General features: G+C 40.7%; 2 protein-coding genes across 3 annotated transcripts; one reads left to right on the top strand and one right to left on the bottom strand.

Moving 5' to 3' along the window:
• Positions 1-598: 598 nt before the first annotated feature.
• Positions 599-7,408, bottom strand: LOC149289389 (major facilitator superfamily domain-containing protein 8-like). Its single transcript, XM_089490767.1, has 12 exons — positions 7,353-7,408; positions 6,442-6,527; positions 6,279-6,322; positions 5,896-6,136; positions 5,215-5,328; positions 4,060-4,204; positions 3,571-3,629; positions 3,171-3,276; positions 1,698-1,832; positions 1,228-1,331; positions 902-1,137; positions 599-799 (listed from the first exon to the last, which is right to left on the bottom strand). Exons 1-12 carry the CDS (start codon positions 7,406-7,408, stop codon positions 599-601), a joined length of 1,527 nt encoding a protein of 508 aa, XP_089346893.1.
• A 3,823-nt stretch (positions 7,409-11,231) lies between these two features.
• On the top strand, positions 11,232-21,463 carry LOC149289390 (cardiolipin-specific deacylase, mitochondrial-like). Of its 2 annotated transcripts, none has more exons than XM_089490762.1 (12): positions 11,232-11,323; positions 11,690-11,774; positions 11,984-12,168; positions 12,295-12,373; positions 14,458-14,542; positions 14,837-14,864; positions 15,322-15,460; positions 15,744-15,833; positions 17,267-17,368; positions 19,374-19,737; positions 20,564-20,726; positions 21,412-21,463. In XM_089490762.1, the coding sequence occupies exons 5-12, from the start codon at positions 14,482-14,484 to the stop codon at positions 21,461-21,463; spliced, it is 999 nt and encodes a 332-aa protein (XP_089346888.1). In that variant the 5' UTR covers positions 11,232-11,323; positions 11,690-11,774; positions 11,984-12,168; positions 12,295-12,373; positions 14,458-14,481. The 2 variants fall into 2 exon arrangements, with proteins under 2 accessions (XP_089346888.1, XP_089346889.1); XM_089490763.1 differs by having other exon boundaries at positions 11,984-12,084.
• The last annotated feature ends 1,529 nt before the right edge of the window (positions 21,464-22,992 follow it).

The following is a 22,992-nucleotide window of genomic DNA, read 5'->3' on the forward strand; positions in this document are numbered from 1 at the left end:
TTGCTCAGGTAAGATAGCCCACTGAGTGGTTTATTTTTAATGCTTCAACATATGCTTGTTGTAATACCGTTGAAAGGCTGTATAAATGTGATAATCTCTATGATCCTTTACGTCTAGCTGTGTAAGAATTATTATGCATACCTACAACCCTGGCCCTGGTGTTATTGATCACTTACATCTAGCTAGTTTGCATTAAAGATGATAATTAACAATAACAATAATAGATCGTGCTAAAAAAAATCCTGTTTCTTTATGGGTCTAGCAGCCTCTCCTACGTAGCCCACATGGGCAAATATTCTATATTCAAATTGCTAGAACCATGATGCTTATAAATTATACAGCTTGTTAATACATGGAACAGTATTACAAAAAGCATACCTTTAACCATTTGTAGTGAGTAGTCAAGTACATCACAGTCTTATTTTTAATATTATTTTCTTATTTAATTATCTTCTACATATTTACAACAAAATATGTAATATTGTCATTAAAATATATTTTTCATAAATTAATAAGTATTCTTATTAACATCATTTAAAACAACTATTTTTGTCTTTAAAAATGAAAAAATCTTAAATTTTTGCATATTCTCTTTATGCTATATTCTACCATGACGGTGAGAAAAAGCAATAAGTCTCTTATAAACCGCTGTCAGGTGTAAAATAGAGACTGCGACAATGCCACAAATGAGACTAAACGTCCATCTAGGTCCAAAACGGGTGTAAGTTTGGCTGACAAACACCGGCCCGACGGTGCGGGCGATACTACCAGCAGCAGTTAACCAACCCATGTATACGCCCTGCGGAGAAAAATAATGGGGTACAATTATGTAGAAAAATGAATATGAAAGAATAAGCAAATAGTAGTTTTTCACACAAAATTTTCACCACAACATTCTTACCTGTGGTCTGGGGCCAATTATCTTTGAGTATAAGGTATAGGACATGACATTACAAACTGGGTATCCGACACCAATCAAAATGTCAGATGTTAGATACTGTGCCAGGTAGATAACTGGTGTGTAGAAGCACCAGGTCTGTATAGCTGGGCATCCAGTTGGCTCCACTGTGTGATTACCGGAGGCTACCGAGCCCGAACCCCGGTAGCCGACGTTTTGGATTGTGTTATTCTGGATGTCTGTATATAAGAGAAGATCATATGTAGAGTTTACAGTCTTTACTAGCTAACATGGTTAATACTTTACAAAGAAAGACAAGATGTGTGTACCTGTCCACTGGATCTTTGGAAACTGGTTTCCCCAAGGTAACAGAATAAAGAAACCAACCCAAATTACTGCCAGTCCTCCAAGGAGCAACACACGCTCTCCAACCCTGCAGCACAATGACGTTTGTAAAAGTAAAAAAATTAAAACACAGCGGAAATCAAAAGCTGCATTGTACAATTGTGCACCATGAGCAATGTTGGCACCTACTCCTGATCAGGCAGACTGCAAACAAAAATTGACACAAAGAGTAATATAATCTAGTTATTAATACCAATGCTTAAAATGGGCATCCGGCTCTGAGGAACATTGAATTTTTGTCTGCCATGGAAATCAATGGTCCAGCCAAAGCAGAAGCATTGGAGATTTGCTGTCTACATTAGAAGGCCTTGATGAGACGGAATTTTTTCCCTGTGAGACACCCCTATGTGACTACAAAAAAAACACACTTGTCTAAAGTACTAGTATTACTTACTTCTTCGAGAGAGCTTTTACAGCAATGAACACAACAATTGACTCAAGGCCAACTCCAGCAAGGATGACTCCATTGTAGAAAACAGCTTTGGTGCGGGTCCATGCATACATGTCCATTGTTAAAGGAGTAGCGATACTAAAAGGGTGGGAGAAAAGAATCGCAATCTGAAGACCACAAATCTCTTGAGACAAAATGCCACAGGTCTAAACATGGAATGTATTCAAACACATCATATAACAGAGGATTAGAGCATGTGGGGTCAGTTGGCTTCTGGTAGTGCCTCAAAATGCTTATATAGGCGCCAGGGATAGGCAAAGGGCATCAGTGTCCATGGCAAGATTTGTGAAGGTCCATAGAACATCACTAAATTGTCCACCACAGATCCCAGTAAATAGGCACCATGAGCAATGTTGGTGCCTACCCCTGATCAGCACAGCCCATAAAGCTGAGGCAGACTGGGAAAAAAAATAGTCCTAGGCCTTTTAAGTGTTTACATGATGCCTGAAGTACTTCCTATCTCCCATACATGCTATGCCAAGGTCTAGGCATTTCCCTACCTTCTCTATGCCAAGGTCTAGGCCATACATTTTTTCTTTTATGTGTTTTTCTTGCAATTCCACACACAAACTTAGTGTAGCCACTTCCCTGAAATGGCCAGAATATACATGCTAAATATAAAAAATATTAAGGGTTATGACACCGCTAGATCTCCTATTATGAATTTGGTAGAAAATCTAATCCAAATGCAAATCTCTTCCAAATATTACAAACTCATGCTCCACTCCTATACCATCTCTCCAAACAAACCGCCACAACCCTAAATGTCTGTTATTCTACTTTTACCACACTCTCCTCTGTCCCCAGCACCTCTGATGTCCTCTCATCCTCCCACCTCACCACCTGCTCACTTGACCCTCTAATTTCTTTCTGGCATCCCGAGAAACATCTCCCAAATATGTCCTTTCCTTACACAAGAAACAACCAAAATAATCCATCCTGAACACTGCTGCCAGACTAAATCTCCTTTCCCACCGTTCCTCTTCTGCTGCCCCACTCTGCCATTCAATTCATTGGCTCCCTATAACCTCCAGAATTAAATTCAACCTTTTCCTTCCCAACGACCTCAACCAGCATGCTAAAGAAACTATGTGCCATGTCCACCTGCAAGACCAACGCATTTCTCCATACCACCCTTGCTACAATCAACTCCGTAAGCTCTGTAAGCTCGCAAGAGAAGGGTCCTCTTCTCCTTCTGGGCTAGTATATGTAATGTCTGTTAATGTAACAGCACTATGGGACCTGCTGACACTATATAAATTAATGTAATGTTAAGTCCAGCAAAAAAGATCACAAGTGAATTGGTACCATAGCATCTTGAACAATTGCAGGGTATCTCCATTGAAAACTCTATGTTCACGGAATTTTAAGCAGAACAATCATTTCATCCAAGAGAACTAGGATAAACATACTTACGTCTCGAAAATGGCAAATACAAACAAGATGACAAAGAAAAGAATGTTTGACGAAACAACTGCAATCGGGTCAGTGGGCTCATCATCATGATTTTCTGTTTCGGAGCCTGAAAACAATTGAAAACACCTAACTCAAGTACACGAGTCTAGTGGAGTCCATGCCTCGTTGGGTCAGGGCTGTTTTGGCAGCAAAAGGAGGACCTACACAATATTGGCAGGTGCTCATAATGTTATGGCTGAATATATATATTATATAAAGGTTTATATATAAGGAAAGATAACCCAACTGCTTTTACGGATAGTATGTACTATAGAAAAGGGTCTTTGAGTAACTATAAGTCATTCTGATAGGTGTGATTTATATTATAGGTTATCTGAGAACAGATCGGAAGATACATTACCTTCCGTTTCATAGTTGACACTAACTATCTGGTTTCCGAGATCATCAACTTTGTGTTCCCTGTAAAAAATACAAATAATACAATTAATTGACCCATGTAGGTCATCATTGTAGGCAACCATGTAATATTTAGTTAAATTCTAAAATCAAACACCACACCTAGCTAAATTATTTATTGCAATTCTAAGAAACTCTGATTGCATACAGTTGAATTAGTCAGAGGATCCATCTGGGGGAATTACATATAAGGCAGTGTCATGAGAACTAGTGTGTTTGTTTGTTACATTGGCCCAGGATAATAAATCTAGAGCGATACAAAAAATGATATATTTTTTTAGATGATACTAGTATTAAAAAATCCCCAAAAAACTGTGATGGGAGTTCTTTAAACCAAGATTCGACCTGTAATGGCAGGTATTAAATACCAATGTCCAGAAAGCTATGAGATAAAGTACCACCAAAGGATGAAAGAATGCATTTGAATTATTACCTGAATATTGCAAATACCAATACAATGTTAACAATTCCAAGAAATGCTCCCATTAAGGATGGCACTGTGTACATGTTCAGTTGCAGATAGATGGCTTGGAAGGTCACTCCCTTTTCCCCAATCAAGGTAAAGCAGGCCTGGAAAGCTGAGGAACAAGGTGAATAACTGATCTTGTCTGGTCCTTATCAGAACAGAAAACAAACAGAAGACTTACAAGACAAGTTCTATTTATTTTACACTCATTATTCACATCTGTCATTACTTGATTCCTTGCTATGCATTTAACATGCGTGTTTGCGCAACCCAAGTTTGCTGTTGAACCTACTCTCCTCGAACCTTTTTTTTTTAAATGTAATTCTGTATATTTATTATTATAAAAAATAAAATGACACAAAAGTAACCATGACCCATTGTTCATCATTGTGGAATATGATGGAGCCATATAAAACAATAATAAGAAACGACTGGGATTCTAGATTACAGAACTGAGCATCAGTAACATATTTATTTATAGTTATCCTTAGAAGCTAGAGTGGCACCATCTGAACAAAAGAAATATGGATACATGAACCATGTCAGCCTCAGCCCATTTCTAATCCTTCAGTATTTGCATATACAATGTTTTTTTGTTTGTGTTTTTTTTTTTGTTTCCAATGACTTTTCACAAGCACATCAATTAAATATAAACTGTTATTCTCGTGTTGAGCTGAATGATGGCACAGTCATCTCGCTACAGTATCATACTTTAAGTAGGCTGATCAGGTAGAGAATAAGAATAATTCTTAAATGGGCTAAAAGGGATTTCCAATCTAACCTTCCTGGAAATATCATGGGAAATGAAAAACACAACTGAATAATATGCTCTATATGTGTGGAGGCAGATATGGCGGTAGAGCTGGGAAATATACGTTAATGTAGTTGGATTTAATTACATGTTTTAAAGGCACACTCCAGCTGTTGTAAGTATACTAGCTGATTGTCACCTTTAATGTAACGCTTTTTCTCCATGGTCGTTGTCGGCCAGCTCCAGCTTCACCACTGGCTTGTATAGAAGTTTCACAGAAAGCATGCCCATTGATTTTATCCAGTATCATGTACAAGAACAAAAAAATACAAAGTCCATTATTAGGATAGAGAAAGTACTTTAACACACACCTGGACCCAGAATAAACCCTAGAGCTTGGAAGGCGCTGATGTTAGCCATTGCACTTGTTCTTTCAGACAGCGAAGTTGCTCCAGCAACATACGATCGAACAACTGCAACATTCCCTAAAATTGTAGATAGTGCTTTGTTTTAAAAACTCAGGAGTGATACATTAGTACGGTAAAGAATTTCGGCCCTGAAATAGCCGTCTGAACCAGATCTACAATTGATTGTAGAAACAAGATATTAAAGAACATCTAAAGCCACCCCATGTCCTCACCACCTCCATTTCTCCGTTTTGGGATACTTTACAAGGCATCCTCAGACATCCTCAGACTGATCAAAACAAAAAGCCGCCTGAAAAGTATGACTGCTACCCGAAAGTAATTTTAAATGGATACCACAAGACACCAAGGAGAACCGACACATCAGCAAAAGAGGAAACACATCTAAAACTCACAGAAGGGACGCTGCTTAGGCTAAAATGAATGCACATTCTTATTCTCTAAAACTATTAATAGATAGCAGCTTAAAGGTTGGTACTCAAACACTAGGAAACACAAATTAATACTTAATACAGTTTTAAGTAGTGGATTTGTAGCTAGTGAGTCAAGGTTTTCACGAGGCATAAAACAATTTCTAAGCTTCTGCTAATCAACCACCTTAAATTAAAAGATGTACCTGAAACATACCTGACCCAAAGCCTACTAGTGCCCTGGAAATCAGCATATAATACTTGTTGTGTGAAGCTGGAAGGTGCACATAGGTGTACAGGAAACTGGCGGCTACGAAGATACTTATGGAGACCACAAGAGGTTCCCTTCTTGGCCTGTGGTTGGACCAAAGTCCAAACAAAGGTGAAGCGATCATCTGGCCCAAGCTGAAGGATGCGATAACCCAACCAAGAAAACCGGTATCAGCGCTCTTGTCAATCTAAGATAAAAACGAGTACAAATTAGTAAACAGGGTGTTTTATGCGTATTTAGTCTACACATTACGCTATCAGCTATATACTTTCCCAAGCAATAAACACCTGACCACAGAGATTTTACATACATTGTGTTGTGTGACTAACCTTTTGAAGATATGGCCAGACTGAGGTCATCACGATTGAGAACCCTGAAATAAATGGGGCGACCACACACTGCATTCAGTTGTATCTTATTACATGTATCTCATTGCCAGTTGTGTTGTTAGAAATCGGGTCATAGCTGTGTGGGAATGTGTTTCATACTTACCTACACTGCTCAGGAACATAGTAAGGTACATGACTCTAATAGACCACCACCTGCTCTTATGTTGCTGTTGCGTTTCCACGGTTTCCCTGAAGCCAAAATACAAGAAAAAAAAAGAGTGACCCTTAGTAATGAATAGGCACCAGGATTATCAAAAATGTTATAGAGATTGTTATATTCATTGTCTACAGTTGCATAAAGTGTAATCTCAATCTCAGTAAACTTGTTTTGTGAAAAGGGCCGAGTAGCCCTTGGATTACTCCTGGTTTACATTACAGTAATTTATAGAGCGCCAGCAGATTCCGTAGCACTGTTACAATCAGTGGAATAATTAAAAGTCACACACGATAACAAACTGGCACAAAAGGAGAAGAGGGCCCTGCTCTTATGAGCTTACAATCTAGTCGGTGGTGGAGGGGGAAGTGAGACAATAGAAGAGGACGGCTTGGATGGGGATGAGTTGATTGGGTTCGGATGATCTGTTGGAAGTTGTAGATCGTTTGGATGGCTTGATTATTATGATGGCTGAGAGTTTTAGGAAGAAATGTTGTACACTTCTCAAAAAAGGCAGGTTTTCAGAGAGCTTTTGAAAGTTGCGTACAAGGAGGAAGTCTGACGGAACGGGGAAGGTTTAGAGAACATACATAATTTTCTAATGAGCCACCAGGAGTCTGAACATAACACTTTACCTGAATAATGTAAATTGTGTTTAATATCGAATTTATTTATAGCGGCATATCTAACCAGATTGTAAACTCTTATGTTATTTACTACTTGTTATGTCCTGTTTACCCATCGTACAGCACTGTGGAATATGGTGGCGCTATATAAAACAATTATAATAACAAAAAAATAATCTAATATACGGTAAATCACCGGCGTTTCTGAACCAACAATATTCCTCGCAGCCTTACCCAACATGTGAAGCCCTCAGGAGCGGTTGGGTCTCTTCATCACTTAACGAAGCCATCTTGTCTAGCAGCGACAGCTTCTCCTACACGGAGTTATTTACGGAGAAGTTTGATCCCACTGGAAGAAGTAACCAACACCGAGATTACACAGGTAATCACAACGCGCCAGCACACACTATTATTTCGAAATAGGACACACATGAGTTTTTACAATGAGAAGGGCATCCCCGAAGTACTTATATAGATAATGAGTGCCAATACGTCAATCCTACATGCCGTCGGCGACGTTTCTCAAGGCTTTCAGCACATAGAGTTCATAGGTGTCCCAAGATGGACATGAGATCTCGATCTTTTTTACCGCAGCAGTCTTATTGGAGTCACTACGAGGCAGTATAAAATATCAATCTACTCTCAGAAATCAGTTTATGTTATTGGGGCCGTAGGTTTTATACATAGATCTCTTTCTGGGCATGAGTTTATAACCAAGGCATACCGGATTTAACAATTATGCAGATCTGAGGTTGTGATAATGAAAGAATGTACTTATATTGTTAAACTGTCACTTTAGAACTGGAAGAGTGTGCGATTACATATTAACATATCAATAATGGACTTGAGAACCTTGTGAAAGTGGCGATCTGAATTCCGAATTGACATTTTTAGGAGAAACATTACGGATAAATACATTGGTTTTATATTTTCTAACGTATAGACAGTTCAATGAAACCATGTCAGACGCATACTTTGCGACCGGGCAAACAGATCTTCCAGAAACTCTTTTGACCCCAAGAGAAATTGGTGCCAGTGTATTACCTGATACAAGGCACGCGCGGGATTCACACATACCCCTCTGTTTCCAACTTGCACATTACAGCAAGGATCAGTCATGTGTCTAGAATGTTTGTTGTTAAGCCATTGAAGCATCCGACGCCATCTTTACTGAGGGCATCTATCCAATAGCACGCACCCAATGTCCTACTGCAAACGGAAATCTGATAGCCTCCCATCTAAATGTGTATTAATGGGCGCAGATACACGCACCATAGCCACACCCACACACTGGAAATTCAGGCATAACAACCATTCTCAAAAATGGCGCTCTGAACCGTTGACCGTGTGTCATGTGACTTTCAGGGCTTTAACCCTTCCTTTCCCCAGTGTCCCAGGCGGGCTCTGGCAAGGTGCAATTACGTTCGGGAGTGGAATACATGCGCCGCGTGACGTCATGTCTGGCGCCGCCCACACCACTCGTGTTCCCGTGTTAGTGTTACCCTGACTAACCGTAAACCGGCGCCATCCGCAGGGAGCCCCGCACATGTGTTCGGGCAGGGCCGCCCTTCAGGACACTTGGTGAGTGAGGGGCGGGAGGTGAAGTCTCCCTCGTGTCCCTGGGATGATATTGTGTAGGAGTGCTCATGATGGGGTTTGGTGTAATGCAGTGGGTGACATATTGTGACTTGTGGTTTCAGCTCCTTGACGTCACTATTCAGCCTGAATGGCCAACCCCAGTGAGCTTCTTCTTCAAGGAGAGCTTGGCTCAGGGACATTAAATTATGCATTATACAGGGTCAGCTCGTCCCTTCTTGCTGGAGCACAGCTCTCTTGCAAACTCTCCCTTTAGTGACTATATACCTAGTGTGCTTGTTGTTAGGGAGCGCTGCTGTATCAAGTCCCTGTGTTAGTATATGCTGGCATTGAGGGAATGTCGCGCCCTCTCTCTGTGTGATGGCCGCTTTAAGGTGGATGTCGTGTCGGACATCAGGATGGTTAGTAACCTTTGAGCAGTAAGTGGAGAACCCAAGTAAACCCGTGTATGCTTTCTGTGATAAGGATCAGCAGTTAGTGTGACGTTATGAATGATGCAGTCGGCGGTTATTTGTAAAAGAGACTTTTGGTGCCGTTCACCATCTGATTGGAGCATTCTGTTGGTTGCCATGGTGATAAGACTGCGTTGAAACATATCCACCAGCACGTCTCTTTTTTAAGTAGCCCCTTATGTGTTTCAAAAGCCGAAGATCCTTTAACCCCGAATGAATGAGTACCCAGGTTGGAACCCGTGGTCCGAAAGCAGCTCGAACTGATCAAGTCTGATATGTGATCAGGCTCAGTTTGGCACCTTATACCTGGGGTGGTAGCGGCAAGTAAAGCCGAGAGGCACCCCGGCCCCTGTCTTCCAATAACGAACGCAGACCCCTTCCTTACTATATCACGTAACGTCACATTGTGTCACCCTACTGCACCTCTGCCTGCTTAAAGAAATGACCCCCCGTATGCCTAAGAAGTTATTAAATGAATGACAATAAAGTAGGAAACTGCCCTTGTTTGTGTAGCAGACGCTATTATATTTTGTATTTTTATACTTGCTAGGAATATTTTTTGCGTCACTAGCATTCCAGCCGTCGTCTCCGTTTACATATTTTACCAAATGCCAAAATAAAATGCGCAACATCGCTAGAATTACTTATTTCAACGTTGTGCCCCCTCTTGCTCATCTACAGTCGTTTATTGTTAAATGTTATCAGTATAATATCTGAAGGGAATAAGTAATAAGGATTGTTTATTGAATCTTTATACACTACCGTCCAAATATTTGGGGTCATTTAGTAATGACCTTGACCCAAATCACCCATTAAATTACATAAAAAGGAACAGAATTACAGCACAGACGGGGTTAACATTGTAAATGGCTATTGTAGCTGGGGCTGATTTTTAATGGAATATCTTTATTGGCGTACAGAGGACCTTTATCACTCCCATCACTCCTACGTTGTGTTCGCTAATCCAGGTTTACTTTTAAAAAGCTAATTGCAATTATGTTACGGCTAGAGATGTCCTTGTTTTCCATGACAACAGCTAGGTGACCCCAAACCTTTGATTATTCCCTTTTACAATGCGGTGAATGCTGTGTTTGTCCTCTTCGCACCGGTTAGGGCCTGGTAAGTAGCGTAATGTATAAGCCTTTGTGGACTGTATCACAGAGTGCTCAGGGGGAGGAGACGGCAAAGTGGGTGAAGAGTCAAGGTGGTTACAGATCTAATAGGTGAAATATCACGGCATGGCTTCCAAGACATTCTTTCTGTTATTTTTTACAAACTGTGGACGGAATAATGTATAATGAAATTCAATTTCCAAAAAAAAAAAAAAAAAAGAGCTGCTATTGTCTTATATGCAGCCCATAGTCTGTGAACCGGCATTTCTCCCCCTCATCAGCACATTTCACAAATAATGCTATATACCAGGCTTTAGATCATGTGGGCTGAATGTATTGCATGCACCGTGCTGGTCTCTTCTAGTAATTCCTTATTGTTTGAATAAAGCTCACCTTGTTGTGTAAAAAAAAAAAAAAAAAAAAGCCTTTGAAATACCCTCTCGAAGTCACTTTGCTACATCCTAAATTTGTGTGAATTTGTTACCCAAACATGCGAGTTATAATAAGAGTAACATATTAACAATCTACAACTGTGAAATGTGTTTGTCCCCCTGTTCTAGAAATTTACGTGATTTGTGGGGGGGGGGTGTTTTCTCTTCACTTTTGGTGGTGTTAATTGTCATGCGAGTTTGCCACTATCTGCCACAAAACAAAAAGCACAAACTATGGTTACGTTTAATGAATACGTTTAGAAATGTGTAGGTTGACAGTTGCTATGTGATCTGCTTCTCCCCCCGTAAGAAAAGTATTATTATATAGGACAATAGGGAGTTTTTAGAATGCCAGCACAATGAAGGCATCTCATATATTGGTTTGGAACGAGGATTAGTGGGATGTGAGAGCATAACCTTAAAATATGGGGAACAGAACCATTTTCGTATGTTTATTTGTACATTCAGTACAATTTGCAGCCAAAAACATGGCTTCTCCTTGCACAGATGTGACATCTTCCAATGGGCTTGAGCAAGCTGGATGTTCTCTACCGGCGGCTGCTCCTCACAAAGTTTTTCATCCGAGGATGGGGAAAGCCTGAGGACCTAAAAAGGTAGGTTACACAATCCCTGATAGACTAGATAGATATATTTGTGTATTTCAAATGCATTACACTTCATTCACGTTTGCTGAAAGCCACCACGCTAACAATGCATTTGACGGGGGTGGGGGTGGGGGGAAGCTTTACTGGTGCTGGGCCCTTGTAACCTGACTGCACTGGACTGTAATGTGTCAACTTTCCAGTAAACTCACAGATTTTCAGATGCCTTTGTTGGGCAGGGTAGTGATCTGTGTATATTTTAAATATACTTGACTTAAGTCATCAAAATCATAACTTAAAATACTTCCATACTTCAGCGATTGTGTAGTTACTCAGATCTTCCCTCCCCACTTTTTTTTTTCTTTTTTTTCTTTCTAGACTTTTTGAATTTCGGAAGGTTATTGGAAACAGAGAAAAATGTCAGCACCTTGTGCCAAAGGACTACCCTGTACATATTGACAAGGTATGCTTCCTCCGACAGCATCTGTATGTGTGTTTTTGGTTTTTATATTAATATATTAGATCATATAAATACATTGAAGTGATGATGACCTACCATGTAAACTATTTAATGCCATCCTCTTCCTCTCATATACAGAAGCATCCTCACTAAAAATGTTGCCTTTGCACAATGATCATAATTACTTCACCGAACCCATTCTTTTCTTCCAGATTGAAGAGCAAACGGACTGCAAGATCCTTGACGGGCACTTTACATCTCCACTGGTTCACCATGTAGCGGATGTCATGCCTTCGGAAACCGTTCTGGCACGGTGAGACACAGCCTTACACAGACATGGCGGCAATGGAATACAGCATTTTTATCTTAAAACTTCCTTTCCTGTACTCGTATCATTGTGCGGTTTCTGAGCCAATGCATGAGTTACAGTTGCTTGTTTCCCATGATTTCTTTCCTTCTTTCCAGGATTACCCTACAACCCTTTTTCAGTTACCTTTTATGTACTTTTCCCCCCATTTGATAGATTCCAGTTTATAGTCCCTAAAGAATGGAAGAGCAAATACAGACCTGTCTGTATCCATCTGGCTGGCACAGGTGACCATGTGAGTGTGACATGAAAGAATAGAAAGTACTCAAAGGCATACATATGTTTTTGCCAAAGCTTGACTTAGTATTGACGTGTGGGATCGTTTTCATCATGCTGGTACGTTGCATGTGTTCATACGTGAAGGTTATATATAACATTTTGGAAAGTTTGATTTTTAGCTTGGGATAACTCTTGAGTATCTGGCATAGATAGTCCTACCGGAGAGGATTTATGCCCTCACTCAGAGGGGACTCAATACTCGTGTATACGTTATGTTTACATTAGCTGGAAACCGAGCAACATTCTTATTAAGCCAGTTAGTGCCTTGTAGGTGGTGGCAGTGTAGGTGCAAATGACTGCTGTGACTTCCCCTAACGATTCTACAAATACAGGCCTAATCGGAACATGATTTTTAATGTTTGCCTTTACAGCATGTGCTATGATACACACACCAACATGGGCTTAAGTATTCCTGGTACTTATCTCAGCAGGGATATTCACTGCGGGGGGGAGCGGGGGCTAGAATTATTCTGGAACTACTGGCATGTTATCCCAATTACACGGCAGCCAAGAAGACACGCATGCAGGTGGCTATGCAGTTAAAATAGCTAAAAATATTATTTTGATTTAGCTAAGTCACTGGTACAAGGTGTGTGTATATATGTGTGTGATTTTATATATATATATATATATATATATATATATATATATATATATATATATATATATATATATAGGCCGCACCCTAAAAGTTTGGTGCTTTTTTTAAAGAAAACGTTTTTTTCTTTAAAAAAGCACCAAAAAAACATGCTGCCACTGTCCTGCTCCCCCCTGAGATATGCTGCCACTGTCCTCCCCCCCCCGAGATATGCTGCCACTGCCCCCCCCCCCCCCCCGACTTACCAGAGCAGACTCCCGGTTGTCTTGCGGGGGACATCTACGCAATACGCGTATACAACTTCCGGTGCCGGGACTCAGCGGATGTGCCGTCACCGGAAGTTGTATACGCGTATTGCGTAGGTGTCCCCCCGCCGGCCCCGCAAGACACCCGGGAGTCTGCTCTGGTAAGTGTTGGGGGCAGAGGTAAAACGCATCGTGGGGACGGTCACCGGCTGTGGCGATGTGGGTAAACAACCTCCGCAGCCGGTGACCATCCGCACGATGCGCTTAGACAACCTCCCGTGCCGGCACCCCCCCCCCCCCACCCCCCCGTGGGAAGTGCTGGCAGGGGAGGCTGTCTGAGCGTATCGGGGAGTAGGATGCAGGTCCTCTGCACCGCTGCGAGGGATCTGTATCCAAACCCCGCTGCCTGCCCGGCACCCAACTGACTAGACCCCGAATATAGGGGAATAAAGACTTAAAGTGGGGGGAAAAAAGTGCGGCCTATATTCGAGCCAATACGGTATATATATCACGCACATGCAGTTTTGTAGACCTTATGTATACTTTAGGTATAATCTAATGTTACACTTCTGTGTGAGGATTTAATTACTATTAAGAAGAATAAAAGATAGATATTAGTATTCTCTTCACTAAATGTACAGTTTGCCAGGGAGTTGTGGTTTCAGCTCTCGCTACACTAATGATCGTAAAGGACAGGCAGGTTTCTCCAGCAAGAAGGGCCAAACTGGCCCTGCATAATGCATAATTAAATGGGCAGGGTGGCTAAACAACTCTCACTCATTTAGCCATACATTATAAAGGACCAGCCGTGCTCTTTCTGCAGTGGAAGTTTATTAGGGAGCTCTGAATACAATGCGAGCCGCTACACGTGTCGTCGAGGAGCTTTCGATGTCCATGCATGCTTATTGCCGGTAAACATTGCAGTACCTGGCATATAGGTTGAGCAAAAGAGGGGCTTCACATGTGCACACTGCTCAGAGAACCTGGGGGTACTTCACTGTACTTATGACAATGAAACGGAGAAGTACCTTCTTTTAAAGCATTTTCTGTTCGGTTATTGGGCATTGCTTGGCTCCATGTTATCATTGTTTGATCAATGTTATATTTTATTTGTATAATCTCTTTGTGTACTGCTCATGTAGGTTTCCTAAGATTTGCGTTTTAGCATTTAACCTGTCTCTTTCACCCCTCGATTAGTATTTCTGGCGGAGAAGAACGTTAATGGCACGTCCCATGCTCAAAGAGGCTGGTATGGCATCCCTCTTGTTGGAAAATCCGTATTATATCCTTTTCCGTTGTAAAAATCCTACCTACCGAGATAATAGAGATGCAATATATATAATATTAATCACATTTTAAGGAAATGTAAAGTCCTCTGGCAGACCAAAGATATGTATGATCAGGCCTTGCTACAAAACAACCATCGTGACCTTCATACAGGGATCCAATGCTGATTACAGAGCTCTCACTCCTGGCCGGGCTATTTTTATATTTGGGAAAAGAAATGTTCTCACTAAAAATAAGCATGCGTGTCTATATATATTTGCTGTTCCTTAACTTCTCATATTTTTTTTACATGGCTATAGAAAACCGAAGGACCAACTGTAAGTATGAAAATGTTTGTTTTGCGTAGGGTATATGATGTTGGCTGTCTACTCTTTGTTAGTATGTTTGGGGAAATCGCACCTAAAGTAAGGATTTTGTGCGCTGTAATGAAGAAATTCTGGGGTCGATGTGATGCTGGGCTGACACATCAAAGCATGGGAGGACTCCTAATGAGGAGACACGGGGGGGGGAATACTCTTCTACATCCAGTGGCACTGAGACCCTAAGATGGCGGTAGTCATGTAGTATTAAAAGGTATAAAGGCTGTCTGAAGTAAATGCATAGTTTTCTCAGAACTGGTGTTAAGTTTAGAGTTTATAATAGCGTCACTACTGGCTATCTTTATGTTTAGGATACATTTGTGTGTTAAGTGCTGCCGCCCTCATGCTGTGTAAAGGAAAGCTGTAAATCTTCTGGTGTGGATATTGCCGATATTTTATTTTCCCGTTTGTAAAGGAGATCATCGTTAAAGAATGTATCTGACCTGTTTGTAATGGGAGCAGCGCTTGTGTTGGAATCTGCTGCCCTGTTACACTGGCTGGAGAGGGAAGGATATGGACCTCTGGGGATGACTGGCATTTCAATGGGAGGCCATGTAAGTCATAACAAGTATTGACAGTCTTCTGGATTCCAGTTCATCTCAATATACTGCATTACATTAAATAATGTTTTATTTATCGGCATTAATACAAGAATGTATATTAAATTCAAACTTGAGTCGGTACATACAAAAGGAATATAGTGGCACTTACAGGCTATACTCACAAGACTGAGTTAATGTGCTATTGCTGGTGTTCTAATCTCTTACACCAAGAGATATTTGAAAGCCCTGGTTTATTTCAGTTCTTAATCTACATTTAAACTGTCTTTTTGCATAGATGGCTTCATTAGCAGTGACAAACTGGCCTAAGCCAATTCCATTGGTTCCTTGCCTTTCCTGGTCGACAGCCTCTGGAGTCTTCACAACGGTAATTGAACATACATAAAGTACATGTAACTGTTCTGTTGAATGCATGTCACCGTTTTGAGTATTGAGGTATGTGTGTGTGTGTATATATATATATATGTGTGTGTATATATATATATATATATATATATATATTATTGTGACAGTGTAAACCCCAGGGAGTTGCTTAGTGTGGCATTTGGGTACAGGTGCTATCCAGAATGTAAATATGGGTCCCTGGGGTGGAGCAATTGGAGAGCAGGGTGGGCCAATTCCTATGGGGCCGCCATTAGGCACAGGTGCTGGGCATGAAAAACCCCTGGAGCTTGATACTCAGAAAGACTGTTGGGGGAAGAGGAAGTTTCCTGTGCTCCCAGGGCAAGGAGCGGCCCTGAAGAAGACAATCCCTGAGCCAAGTGAGGCAATACCTGCCTGGACATTTTGTGTGCTGTCTGGGGGAGGTTTTCCAGAGCCTGGCGTAGCTGGGTCTGGCTGGGAGGTTGAGGTAGTGGGTGATTAGGCTGGTCAGTCTGGACCAGCATAGTTAAGTTAGAGAGGGCTCCAATTGGGATCTAGGTTTTATTTTTGTGATTTGGTTTTTGGGGTTTAAGCGGGTAAAATAGTGCTGTTTTGTTCAAAGCTGCTATTCCTGGCTCTGATTGCCCTAGACGACTGTGCTTAGGACCCCTAAAAGTGACATGTATGGCCCTCATGCTATAGGGTTTGTCACAATATATATACATATACATTTCAACTTGCTTAAGTCCTTAATGTAGAATGGATATTATCTTTTTAAGTTTTTACATTCGCAGCGGAAATAGTGTCTCCACCCATTGTTACTAAACTTGTAGAATAGGTGATTAGTAATCGATTAGTTGTTGCAGCCCTACAGTCCGGCAGTGCACATTAATACATGTATACAATAAACAAAATACTGTCTGCGCTTCTCACCCTAATAAAGTTGGCAACAAATATATAAACATAATATAAATGAGAGGTTTTGGTTATATGAATTGGCCAAAGCATAATTAAGCTCACCCGCCACGTCAAGGCACACTCTCAATAGGGTGAGAACCTGCTCTCACCTCCTACATAGTGGGCACACAAAGCAGTTTATACTGCTACCAAAACCAGATTAATGTGTTGGGGGAGGTGCAATTAAACCTCCTCCCATTTAACCCCTGAACAGCAAGCTGCAACCAGACTGATGAGGAGCCAACAACCTCAAATATGTGCAAACAGGGAAAAGAAAAAATGTCGGTGCGCTAAGCTAGTCTCAGGCTCAAATAATACAAATGTATAATATGAGGCCTACCAAACAGTGTGAGCATGCTGCAATATTTTTTCTTTTCCCTGTTTGCACATTAATACATGTCCTAAGTAAACATGAAAAAAAAATGGACACACTAATTCTAATATCTATTCCTACTGACTCATTCCTTGTTTATTTTATAGGGAGTTCTAAGTAAAGCTGTTAATTGGACAGAGCTGGAGAAACAGTATTCAACGCAGACAGTCTACGAGGAAGAACTTGTACACCTACTCGAGTACTGTGGGGTAAGTATATCCCATTATGCATAATGACCCAAGCACCGTCCTTTCAGAAGTGATTTGGCAAATAACTTCTGTCTTATTTGTACCGTAATATGGTTTCTGTAAATCTTCTTGGGTGAATAAGAGTATAGTTTGTTCTGAACTTTACTGAGTAAACCACATAGATGTGGCATTTGAGTCAAGTAAAACCCATACAAGCCTGTGAAACCTGTATTGGGTATAGCGGCATACCACACTTCTAAATGACTGGAAAGAGGTTGGGCTACAAGAACGAGATTAGGAAGGCTGACGCTACAAGAAGGTGACTTGTATTTGTTACAAGTGTCACATTTTGGTTTGTTTTGTATTTTGTGTATGGGATGTACGGTGCTGTGCAGATGTTTTAGGCAGGAGGAAAAATGCTGTAAAGTAAGAATGCTTTCCAAAATAGACAAATTAACTGATTAAAATAAAGTGAGTGAACAAAAGACAAAACTAAATCAAATCAATATTTGGTGAGCCAGTTCTTTCCCTTTAAACTGTTTTTTTTAAGGAACTCGGTAGGAGAACTAACCACTGTTCTTCTGTGGCTTTAGGCAGCCTCTGCTGTGTCACTTTCTTCATGTAATCTCAGACTGAGATCAGGGTTCTGTGGGGGCCATACCATCACTTCCAGGACACACAATTCTTCTTTACGCTGAAGATAGTTCTTAGTGGCTTTGGCTGTATGTTTGGGGTCGTCATCATGCTGTAGAATACATTTGGGGTCAATAAGATGCCTCCCTGATGGTACTGGATGATGGATAAGTATCTCCCTGTACTTCTCGATATTGAGGAGATCATTAACTCTGACCAAATCCCCAACTCCATTTTCAGAAATGCAGCCCAAACTTGCAAGGAAGTTCTACCACTCTTCACTGTTGCCTCCAAACACTCATGACTGCTCTCCAGCCTTCAGCGAACAAATTGTCTCTGCTACGGCCAAGTGTTTCAAATTTGAATTCATCAGTCCAGAGCATCTGCTGCCATTTTTCTGCACCCCAGTTCCTGTGTTCGTGTACAGTTGAGTCACTTGGCCTTCTTTTCACGAAGGTATGGCTTTTTGGCTGCAAGTCTTCCATGAAGACCACATCTGACCAGACAATTAATGGGTTTACCAGTTTACCATGGCCCCACGATTTTCCGCAAGTGCTAAGCTCATGGGCATCTTCAGATAAGAGACGTGTCTCTTATCTGTTTTATTGGCCGAGCGCTGCATCTATGGTCCTCAACATTGCCCGTTTTTTTTGTGCTTCTTCAGAAGAGCTTGGACAGAACATTTTGAAGTCCCTGTCTGTCTTGACATTTTTGCCAGGAGAGACATTGCTGATGCAGCATAACTACCATGTGTCTTGTTGCTGTGCTATTTTGCCATGGTGTATTCGTTCAACCTCCACTTCTTAGTGAGTTTGACTGTTCCCCAGCCAATTTTATTCCTCCTATACACCTGTTTCTGTTTCGGTTAATGATTGTGTTTCATCCTACACATTAAATTTATGATGATTAGCACCTGTTTGGTATAAATATTTAATCATACACCTAAATCTACAAAATCCCTGACTGTACCTAGAAGAATTTATGCAGTTTTGAAGGAAAACGTTGTTGTTCTGTTCACTCAGTATGCATTTTGTTAAGATAAAAATAATTAACATGTCTGTTTTCGAAAGCATTCTTACTTTACGGCGTTTCCACACCTATTTGGCACTTTTACACTGCACTGACGGTATAATTATTTTAAAGGAGCACCCCAGTGTCCCAGACAGCCTCTTGAACAAAGATTGTAAATTTCAGTACTTTAATATGGTGCCTCCTCTGTGATCTGACACTTCTCACCACTAGGATACTCAAAGCAGAAAGGGGCAAATGCATATGGAGGATTCTTTATAATTTATTCTAAAAATTAAGTTATACTTAAAGGGAACATTATTGTTCATTCTCAATACGTTTCTAGTTCAAACAGTGTCTTCCCAACCTTTTTTTTTCTTTTTAGACAGATTCCTTTAAAATGGGACAGGATTTTGTGAAGAATTTCGCAGGAAGTGCTGACAGCCTGTCCCACCTAAAACTTGCTTCCAACATTTTCCGCCTTAACAGCACCAGAGATCCACTGCCTGCGCACTCCGTGCAGCCTTTCCAGGCCAACAACGATGGCGACAGGCTTTTGTTCCAGCAGGATTCTAAGGTGCCCTATGCAGAACGCACGATGGCTGGTGGAAATGACAGCTTGGCAGGCGGAGTGGGCAAAAGAAACTTACAGAGAGAAGAGAACAGGAGAACCAAAGCACTGCAAAGGGAGTCTCTTCTTTTCATGAAAGGGGTCATGGATGAATGTACACATGTTGCCAACTTCTCAGGTAAGCATCTACGTATGAATCTTCTATTCAAAATAATCCTGTTTTTGGAAACTAATAAACATGAGCATGGAGAACACTATATGACCTATTAATTTTAATGTTCATTAAATTTTTTATTAAATATTAGTGCATGACCAAAAGTATGTGAACACCTGACCGTCACACCTATATGAGCTTGTTGGCCAACCTGTTCCGAATAGGGCATTGATATGGACAACCCTCCTCCATCATAATAGCCTCCACTCTTCTAGAAAGGCTATCCTTAAGATTTTGGAGTGTGTCTGTGGAAATTTGTGCCTGTTCAGCCAAAAGAGGGCGTTTGATTATGGACACTAATGTTGGGCAAGAAGGCATGGCTTACGTTCCATTTAATCCCAAAGGTCTAAAATCGGGTTAAGGTTCGTGTCCATGTCTTTATGGACCTTGCTTTGTGCACAGGGGCAAAGACCAGCATTCCTTGCTGTTTTTCAATCCATATGAGCTTGTGTGTAGATTATGGGGTTGTCGGGGCGATCCATTAAAAGAGTAACAAACTCCAGATACTATCTTGACTTTTTTATACTTTTATATATCTCTGGAGACCCTTGCAAGATTACACTATTAGTATTTCATATAGTGCCATCATATTCCACAGCACTGTACAATGGATAAACAAGACCGAAACAGGTGTGGCGGGCAACGCTCATATGATTGCTCAAACAATTGTATGTTTCTTAATTCAGGTCATTGACGCTCATCAGCGCTGGTGAACCTAGACCAAAATATCCTGTAAAAGCTCAGTCAGTTTTATATTAAACAGACTTCGATTTTCAAATTGCTTCTGTAGTTCCAGTTGATCCAAGTCTAATCATAGTTGTTCAAGCCAAAGAGGATGCCTATGTCCCACGGGTTGGGGTACGAAGCCTTCAAGAGATCTGGCCTGGGTGTGAGATACGATATCTGGATGGAGGCCATGTCAGTGCCTACCTCTTCAAGCAAGGGCTCTTCAGGTATGTGCTTACATCATTCTGCTACATAAATGCACACACACACTCAAAGCCCTGTTTGTTAGGGACTGATGGCAGGAGATGCATGGAAAACATGAAGGAGATGGGATCTTGTGTGGAATGTCCCATGATGTCACTGCACTGCCTGCAAGGGTAGGTGGCATGTGACGTCCAAGTCAGTGTGGGCAAAGCCCTTTGTAGGGCCGCAAACTTTTCAGTGTCCAGTCTAGGGCTATGAAAACTACTTAAGTATGCAACTTTTAATCCAGTTCTCTGTATTCCACAGAAAAGCAGAGATACATTTAAACATGAAATAGTGCCAGTAATTTTGATATTCTAGATTTGGAACTGGATCATAAAATAACATGTATAATGTAGGCGAGTACATCGTGTGCAGAGAGATTCGTTCTGCCAAATGCATCTCCTGAGGGTTGAGGAAGGCTGCAAGTGCATTTGGGAGGATGCATGCATTTGTAAAAATGGACTACACAAAAAATGTAAAAGGACCATGCACACATCATATACATTACGTTTTATATTTTTATACTAACTTTTAGGGTGGATTTGGTTCGTAGTATATAAAATGGGGGGGGGGGGGCATTTCAGAAAACTAAACAGAAGTGTTGAATATTTCATCAGGCTGGTCACGCTAATATTCACACTATTTTTTTCATTTTTTTTGTTTTAGGCAAGCAATCTATCACGCCTTTAGTCGTTTCCTTCAGAAGTATCCAATGTGATATTACCTGTTCAGAAGAATTTCATTCCGTCATCCACCTGGTCCATGTGCGCCACCTGGTCCATGTGAAGGATCTATGGAAGAGGTGCCCCCAGTAAACCGAAGTCTTCTATTTCCTCTTTGAGGCATGCATGGGTTTTAGAAGGCATAAATGAAACAGATAGGAAAGAATACAAACTGACTTTCTTTAAACTTTGCACAACCACACCCCTGCTCCGTAAAGTCTACACACGGTTGTGTGTTGGAATCAACCAGTACATTTTTTGACTCTGACACAATGGATTGTTGGACTACCTTTATCAAGTTTCAGTATTTACTTGAATTTTAAAGAATATAAAAGCTGGTGCCCTCAAACTTTGTAATCCAACATGTTTTTAGCATTTTTATAGCCTTTTTTTAATATAATCAACTAAAAATGAAGATATCAACAGTGTGTTCTTGTACTGCGTATGTGATTGATTGTACTATAAATTATTTGAAACTGTTCTGCACTGGTGCCATCAGTGTCCGGGAAGTGCCTGAACATCACGGAATAAAATGTGAATATGATTTGTTGCCTTTAATTTTCATATTGTAGCACACATCGGATTCTCTTAACATCCATTCTTGCTACACGAACCATTTGATAAGATTTAACCTCAGCCTTCCGATGTAGACACCGTTCACATATCTCTGCATGGGCAGATGCTGGCTACTTCGTGATTGCAAAGACACAAAGCAAGGTAATGGATGAAATACTTGCTCACTTTTTTTAGGATTTCTTTTCTTCTGCTACTCATGCTGTCATCTTGTTTGCAGTTCATGTTGAGCAGCCCTCAGGCGATTGAAATTGAAATTGCTACTTTTTTTTATGTGTGACAATTTTACAGTTTTTAATAAAATTACATAAAATATTACTTTCTTAATCATCACCTTTTTTTTTTTTTACTGCACTAATAACTTATCTGCTTTTAACTGTAACCAGTTTTTGAGTCAATGTTTTGGTTTTTTCATAGCCATTGCACATTGTCAAAAATAAATAAAAGTCTCGGGCTTATGTAAAAGATGTAGAATTTGTAAGATTAATGTTCTATATATAAGAAAAAAAAGAGAAGACCAGATGGTCCTCATCAGCATTTTGTAGAACATTGTCATAGTGTTTTTGTAAAGGTCTTTCTCCACAACTAAATACGTTTAGTGGGGCAAACTGGAAGATCAAATAATATTCTAAAGGTCCAGTTACTCTCTAATTTTTATATGTACTCCCAACACCCACGCCGGGCAGCATCAGGGACACACAAGTCATATAATGCTGCCAAGGTGGTTTTGTTTGGAAGGTCTCCCAAAATGTTCTTTGTTTGAATGTTCATTGATAAAAACTATTATCGATATTTGAAACAACTGTAATAAAAACACTGATGCTGTAATCCACAGTGTAAATGACTCATGCAGGGTCCCATTGCTGGTCATTTGCTTCTCCAGCAATGAGACAGTTTTGAGGTTCTCCTCGTACTCTTGGAGTCTCTGTATGAGGGCCTCATCAGTGACGGG

Source organism: Sceloporus occidentalis, unplaced genomic scaffold (genome assembly GCF_023333645.1).
Source record: "Sceloporus occidentalis isolate IW3139 unplaced genomic scaffold, rSceOcc1.0.p SCAF_46, whole genome shotgun sequence".
NCBI classification, from domain to species: domain Eukaryota; kingdom Metazoa; phylum Chordata; class Lepidosauria; order Squamata; family Phrynosomatidae; genus Sceloporus; species Sceloporus occidentalis.